This window comes from Pieris brassicae, chromosome 4 (assembly GCF_905147105.1).
Source record: "Pieris brassicae chromosome 4, ilPieBrab1.1, whole genome shotgun sequence".
Lineage (NCBI taxonomy): Eukaryota > Metazoa > Arthropoda > Insecta > Lepidoptera > Pieridae > Pieris > Pieris brassicae.
The window spans coordinates 2733567-2741881 of NC_059668.1; the positions used below are offsets into that span (position 1 = coordinate 2733567).

At 32.4% G+C, this 8315-nt stretch overlaps 1 protein-coding gene across 2 annotated transcripts in view; it reads left to right on the forward strand.

Annotated features, from left to right (window-relative positions):
* The window catches only part of LOC123708714, a 28516-nt gene extending 21125 nt beyond the window's left edge, over window positions 1–7391 (forward strand). For both annotated transcript variants that reach the window (XM_045659561.1, XM_045659562.1), the window contains 2 exons: window positions 4679–4815; window positions 7199–7391. In XM_045659561.1, the coding sequence (XP_045515517.1) occupies window positions 4679–4815; window positions 7199–7313 (252 nt within the window). In that variant the 3' untranslated portion in view covers window positions 7314–7391. The remainder of the gene's footprint in view (window positions 1–4678; window positions 4816–7198) is intronic.
* Window positions 7392–8315: the final 924 nt, after the last annotated feature.

Genomic DNA, 8315 nt, shown 5'->3' on the forward strand with positions numbered 1-8315 from the left:
TGTATTATGATCTATACTTAGTACGTTTTATCAATTTCAGGCGTTTTTACTTTTTTTATAACTGTCATTAATGCGACAATTCATCACGCGGAGTGAGTCGTTAGTCAAATTTAAATAATTAATTTATTAACAAGCGCTATTGTGTTAATAAGATTAATTAATATGAATAATATACATCTGATATTCTCGTGAATAAATCATGTAAATTCACTTAAAATGAAAATGTATTAATACAAGTATTATTATATATATATTATATTTTTAAAGGGTGGGTAAATGGCTTCTGTTAGCTGATTATTTTGATTTATCCTCACATATTTTAATGACACTCCCCGACCGCCTCCGTCTGATATAAAACTTAAACGGATTTTAATACGGTTTAAAAAATAGATAGTGTGATTTCTGATAAATATTTTGGTAACGCATTTATGTGGTTTGGCTTATTAAGCCTCATTTTTCCTTGAACCATTTACAAAAGATACACATTTAACATTTTATACAAAAATAATTATATTTTTGAAGGACCTCTTATGGAGTATAGGCGTCCTCCAACTGGCTCAATCTCTCTCTATCTTGAGCAATTCTCCCACCACCACCAACTTCTTAAAGTTCGTTAGTTTCACGATAGTAAAACGTTTATAATTATAGAGCATGGAAAATATCTTGCCAAAATTAACTAAAAACATTCGAACATAGAAGCTCGGAATCATAATCTATGACTCTTGCTCGGCTTTGAAGGTAGACCCAGGTAACCATAGAGAGATTCAGATATGTACGAGCCCGAACTATGACTATGTTGTCAAAATCCATTTACAGTAAGTACATTTTTGACTTACCGAAGTCACACTAAGTACTAAGTTTCGTGTCTGAATTTTTCCCAAGAATCACACTTGTGTCGCCGTCATATACGTAATTAATATTGTAAATGCGAAAGATTGTAAGGTTGGTTGTTTGTTACTCTGTCACGTAAAAACTAATTCAAAATTTAAATCAAACTTTACAATTATATAGCTTTATTCATCAGAATAACACATAGGCTACAATTTATAAAGATATTGTGTGAATTGTCTAAAATGTCAAGTAAGTACGTTCGAAACGAACTAAGGACCTACGGACGGCGGGGAGGTGGGGGAAGAAGTCGCTTATCGCTGACTGCGCGACCCGAACGTGAGCAGAGTTACACGCGTAAGCGCAGATATCGTTGATGGTTGTGTCTGTTTGGCGAATTTTCAAGGCACTGGCGTTAAAAATGTATTTGACTTAAAGCAGTTTAGGCCCAATTATGGATTAGGATAGGTATTGGCAAATTATTTTTCGATTAGGTACACGTACAAAAAGATATTTTATTTTAATTATATAGAAAGGTTACCTACCTGTAATTTGAAAAAGGTTGAACCTCTTAAATAACTTTTTTCAAATGAACAGATGAGTCACGAATACATACTACAATATGACATCATTTGAAGCTGGAAGCTGGAAGGATTTTTCCTGAGTTTTACAATCCTAGGGCAAATATGTACCACAATTGCTCTTTGCTTCCTGCTACTAATACGCAACCAAATTTCGGGAAAGTTTATTTCATGGGTGATGAGGAAACACAAGTTAATAGGCGTTCTGAGTACGTACCAGGTGTGAAAAGAAACACAGTTCAAAAAATACAAAAAGTTCTACATGATCACAATGTTTCAGAGCATGCATTTAAAATGGCTAAAGATAGTGACTAGCAATATTAACTAGGCAGAGATACATCTAGATCGTGGACTGCGTGGTGAAGACAAAAGAAGATTCTGTGCCCCGACCACAAATGAAAGAGCTGCCGTAGTAGTTAGTAGTTGTCAATGTCCCGAGACGCAGTTTGGACACAGCACAATGTCCGGCTCATCAGAGTTGCGGACACTCATAGATTGTATGATGCTCTCGAGAACCCGATATTTTTTTGGAGAGGACCAGTGGGGTACAGTTTTGATATTCCTCAGACAAACCCAGATACAAAATAACCCATACCGAACAAAAAAGTGTCGTTTAAAGTCACTATTGTCATAACGTAAGTTCTTTTCTACGCCACACTAATACAAGCTACTCGAAATCGCACTGCAGACGAACTCACGGGCACCAGCACGTTATAATTTGCGAAAATGAAGACATAATAAAATAATAAACTTAAATTTCTGCGATTTCAATAAACAATTATGTTGGTTTTCGCTGTTTGTAAATTGTTTTATTTTGTACGTAATTAATGTGGTTTCATTCGCTTCGTTTACGCGTACATTTTGTATTACTGATTTTACCTCTTTACAAAGTGAAATATTAACCATCTTCATTTTGCGGAGGCACTCGTATATGTTATTTATTTAATGATATAAACCGCGTTTGTACTTATTTTCATTTAATATTGAATTAATGTTAATTTACGTTTTTTAGATTTAGTTTAGTCAGTATACCTATTTGTAGGGTTGCCTGGTAGCAAATATTTATTTGCGATAAGGTCCCCTTCGTAGTGAAGTGTGTGTGAAATGAAGTGTGAATACATACATATCATATTTTAATAGATTAGTTGATAATACACAAATACCAAAAATCAATACAGTCAACCAACCACAATCTATACTTTACAAAGCAAGTATGTATACATTAATACATCCAACAGTATTTTTAATTAAAGTTAAGTTTCATAATATTCTTCATAAGCGTAAATGGGTGGGCATTTGCAGCAGTTAGACCGGATTAAGGAAACAGCAAGATACATGACAGAAAGTGGCAAAGTGCAGACAGAGGTAGCGGGATTTGGAGGAGGGTTTAATTATCATTACATTTTAAGAAAAAACACTCCGCGAAAACAGAGGACACCGTGAGCCATTTTTGCAAAAACCCGTCATCTTTTAGTCGATACCAACTTCGGGGCAATAAATACAGATAAAACAACTTTCTCTGCAGCTGTGATACTTTTGACATTTAACACCTTTCGTCTTTAGTCACCGTGACCACGCACACTAAAAAGTACGCGAAACGTCGGAAAAAAATTAAAATTTAGAATTATGTAAATAACTATAAGTTTCAAAAATAATACATAGCTTTAATCCGTTCAAAAAGTGTTTTTCTTAATGTGTAAAAGCTATTTTAACAAAAGACAATACTATCATTACATTTTATAACACTATAGCGAAACACACAAAATCCCATTATCATTAAAACAATCTATAAAGAAATGAAAACATATATTTAATAAGTAAACTATAAGATAACATCTTTATTATACATGATTATATACTAATAATCCATAGCAATTGTTTTTCGAATTATACATGTCTAGAATGTAGAATTTTCCATCACATTGTTCATGAACTGCAAATAGAATAATTATCTAAATAAATATATTTAGTTTTTAGTATAACTAATTAGTATTATATTGAATGCGACTTCTTCTATACAAAGAGTCCCCAAGTCAGTTGTGTGGTGCGATATTGCGGCCTACTCGATTGTGAGGAAGTTACATGGATCTGGTTATCGCCGCGTCTTCTAAGTTCTCATATTTTTTTCACACTTGTACTCATATAACCATCCTTTAACACATTTTTATAAGTATCTAATTGTCCTAATTTAAATATGTGTGATGTTTGAGAGTAAAACTAAAATAAATTGGTGTTATACTTGCTGTTACCGCAAAATAACCTCTGATTCTTGGAAAATGCTTTAAAGAGTATTCAAATTATTTTCATACATAAATACAAAATGATATACAGTCTAAACCACTTTGGAGCATTTTTCACAATTTTTAACCAACTCTAAACGTTAAAGTTGCACGTACGGTGCAATCTATTATACTACTTTGTGCTGCTAAACCTGACATCTAGCGTATTTATGAGGCAAACATTACGTGAACAGTGTTGAGACCAACCTTATATGGATATTAAACTTTTAATGAATTCATTATTTTGACTGTCCATGTCATTATGCTTATATGTTGTGATACTGGGAATATTAAAATAAATGGGCGAGAGGTTTGTGGGATTATACTGGTTTATCTCTATATAAAATTCTCGTGTATGTATATTCGTTCCCATACACCTCCGAAACGGTGCTTATGAAATATCTTATGCATATTCAATAAGTCTGAGAATCGGCTACTATCTGTATTTCAAACCCCTAAGTTATAAGGGGTGTCCAGCCCAAAGATTTTTATTTTATTTTTTAGACAATTTTTATTGTTTTCATTTATTTATGATACAACATACAACCCACAATTGTCAGCCCTCTACGATCAACCCCAATATTTTATTATAGTATATAAGTTATTTTTATTGAACTAAATAAATGTTTCCTGGAAATAATATAAATGGCATGTCATCTAGTATGTTGTACATTTTGTACGTATAATACTTTATAATAGTCGCGGTTAGGTAAGGAAAATTTTGCGAATATTATAGCCGTATTGAATTTTACTGATAGTGTATTTTAGCTACTTTGATTCCTAAAATAAAAATATAATATAAATAATTCTTAAAGCATTTTTTCGTCTACCTGTACTTTGACATATACCAAACCTACAAATCTCATTCTTTCTCGACTTAACTTACGACATTCTATCGGTAAATCATCCGTAATTGTAAAATATAAGCATACCTCCAACCATCTCTCAACCGTATACTATGATTTGACATTAAGTAAATAAAAATTTCAGGAAGACTCGGGCGCACCGGCCATGAGACATGGTCATCTAGTGGGAGTGACAGTAGGAGGCGCACTGTTCGACGGTGACCACGTCGCTGTGGCGATGAAGATCAGCTGTTTCTGTTCATGGATTGCTGAAAACTTACCGTATGTGTTACATACAATTTAAAAAAATATGTTTTTATTTAAATATGTATGATGAAGTTCCAAAACAAAACGCTTTTTGGGTTCTTTCTGTCGCGCACCACCTTTTTGGGGTTTGCTTAGAGTTTTACCTTTAAGAACGCATAATTTCCTCAAAGGCCGGCAATACCCATACTAAGCCTCGCGGCGTTGTTTATTTACATCTGTTCGTATGCCACTTGTGTCAAAAAAGTTACGACCGATATAGGATTTGATTTTCTTTCATTATTGTAGATGTTTTTATTTTTATTTGTTAATTGTAAGGTCTATTTTTACACCCACTTATTTGTCTTCTATCAAAGTATATTTATACCGCGTTGTCTGCCTATTGTTTATTGTTTGCGTAAATGTCGTTAGTGCAAATATTTGGGAATTTATTTTTTATTTATTTAATTATTTACACTTCGTTACACTACAAAATAAAAATTAAAATTAACATAATTAAATCAAAAGGAGGGCAACTGGGCAAATTTATTGTATATCTAATTCACAAATATATTAGATTTGTTTCCCAATTCCTGACTTTGGCCCATTCCAAATTTGGCAGATATAAATTAGCTATCTCTATCTATCTTAGCTAAGCTAATCGTGACAGTACGTAAAAATGAATAACGTCAATCAATAAAAAAAGTCTTTTAATTAATTCATCATATTACATTCAAGGCAAATAAATGAATTATTTTTTTTTATTTTAACAGCTGAGGATTTGAATACCGAGTTTTTTTTTCCATTCAATTACCATAGTTTATATATTCCACTCGTAATTAATATAAAAAAAATATAATCAATGGCGCTACAACCTTTTTAGGTCTGGGCCTCAGATTTCTGTATCTGTTTCATGATCATTTGTTAATCGAATAGGCAATTAGGTGATCAGCCTCCTGTGACTGACGCACACCGTCAACTTTTGGGTCTAAGGCCAGTCGGTTTCCTCACGATGTTTTCCTTCACCGTTCGAGCTAATGTTAAATGCGCACATTTCTATGTGAAGAAAATCCATTGGTGCACAGCCGGGGATCGAACCTACGACCTCAGGGATGAAAGGCGCACACTAAAGCCACTAGGCCAACACTGCTCATAATTATTATTAAGTTATTAAAAATGATTAAAAATTTCTTTATTTTCAACATAGATTAAAAACTGTTATTTAATTAATCGTTCACACATACAAATCATAAGAATAAATCCTATCCATACACACCCCGGCTTATACAGGAATAGTATAAAACATATAACGTTTAATTTAGAGGTCCTGTCGTTCCTTAGCTAAACTAAAAAAAACTGGCAGAGAGGTTATAGAAGTTCAAAACAAATATAAAAGTATAGTCTGTAAAATCGTATTGATAGCTAGAAATTCCGTTAAGCTGCATGTACAGCTTTAAATTACGTTTTTCGGTACACTGACATCAACAAACCGGTAACGATTGGTTCGGGATTTTGTCATGACAACCGAATGGATCGCTCTAGGAAACTGTTTCGAGAATTTTCCTAGTACCAATCGGAAAATTGTTACACAAACATATAACAAAGAATATTGCGTATATTCGTTTTCCTTTCCAATGCATACATTATTTTTGTAAACTGAAGCAGCAGTTGAAAGGGGGAGAGCACTGTAAATCGAAAGATGTCAGCTCGTTTTGATTGTTATGGATCATCTCAAAATATAATTTATTCATATTAATGTAGATTAATATTAATTACTAATACTCAAATCGAAGGAGTAGACCGGACGAGAAGAACGGGCAATAAATTTTCCGTTACTCGTTTTCAAATTACATTTATGAAGAGCTACAACTACTGTACCATGTTCCTCATGATTATAATAATTATGTAAAACAATAAAATAACGGTTTGAAGGTTTTGTTATAAAACAAAATTTAAGTAAATGTTATTCAATCTAACTCCCAGAGTCTTTCCAGTATAAAAAGTTTACATTTAGTGTCCAACTTTCAAAAATCTATTAATTCATAATTAATGTACTTAGCTATAGGATAGATCTCCATAATATACGTCGCTGGAACGCTGTAGCTTTCAAAATAAATTTTGATCTAGTGTTTTATATAATAAGGGGGCAAATAAGCCTACTGCTCGCCCAAAAAGGTCAATCATCTTAGCCCATGGACATTAGACACCCATTTTTAGTGAGTGCATAGCCAGTCTTGTTCTATTAACAACGTGGGTGTTAGTAGTAGACAAAGAGTTCTTTACTCTATTATGTTTAATTATAATTAATTATTTAATATTATAATTAATACGCACTATTTTTGTTTTTATCATATTGTGTCTTTTTCATTGATTTTAAGCCACAAATTGAAATAGCTTTTTAAATATACTGAATTAATTTCAGTGATGGAGGTCCAAGTATGCAATGCTGCACAAACTGCTGCGATATTCAAGCACACTCGATGGAGTATAGCGGAGAAGCATTCCATCAAACACGAAAGAAGAAAAAGAAGGTTTAAAAATAATTGAATTACTGTCAGTAGTGTGACCATCTTTGTATGTTATAGATATTCTTAATTAAATGGCGCTGTAAAGGAAAAAAAGTTATTTTCATAACATTGTGATTTAACTAACAAATCATTAAAATAAACATATGTAATAATATGTTAAGACTGATCAATGAGACTACGAAACATACGGACTAGATAAAAAATCAGGTCATAAAATTTTCATAATTGGTATCAGGTCTGACACCCTTTGATAGAAGTGGTATAAGTCCCACAATCCCCAATAGGGTACAGGTCAGCGATATTGATAATTTTTATGAGGCAAGTGATCAGGCTGTTGTGTTCGACTTATTTTTGGATTTAGGGTCTTAGATTGTGGTGGATCTGGGATTTCAAATCATGATCTAAGAATCTCAGATTTCAATAGACAAAGATTGTTCTTATGTTGTAGACAATCCAATATTCTACATAACATAGCAAAATTGTTATTCCCCTCGAATTAAGTTTATGCAAATAAGCTTATACTGTCTTGTAATAAGATTTATGGTGACAGACTAATCCATTTGTAATCCGCTTTGAGCCTAAACACAGGAAAAGCCCGTAATAAGATTTTTAAAAGTTGTGGCGCGGAGTATTTTGTTTCTTCAGAAATCGTATAGGTGATATATAGACGCTAGATTATACAGAACGTGTTTCTATACGATGAAATTGTGTTAGGTAATTTTTTTTTTGATTACGCAAATGAATTTGTATATAACAATAGTTTGTAATCACCAAATATTTATTGAGTCGTAAAAATTATTTTAAACTAAACACAGACCAAACCAATACGATAGTGTTTCAACATTCTAATTATTTACAAGTACAAAGAAAGAAAATATAAATAATAATATCACAATTTCCTTTAACACATATTGTGTTTATTACTAACGAAACACACAAAATAATAATTCAAAAATTTTGAAAAATACCCAAAAAAAATATGGAACGAAAAAACAAAGGTATGTAACGGGC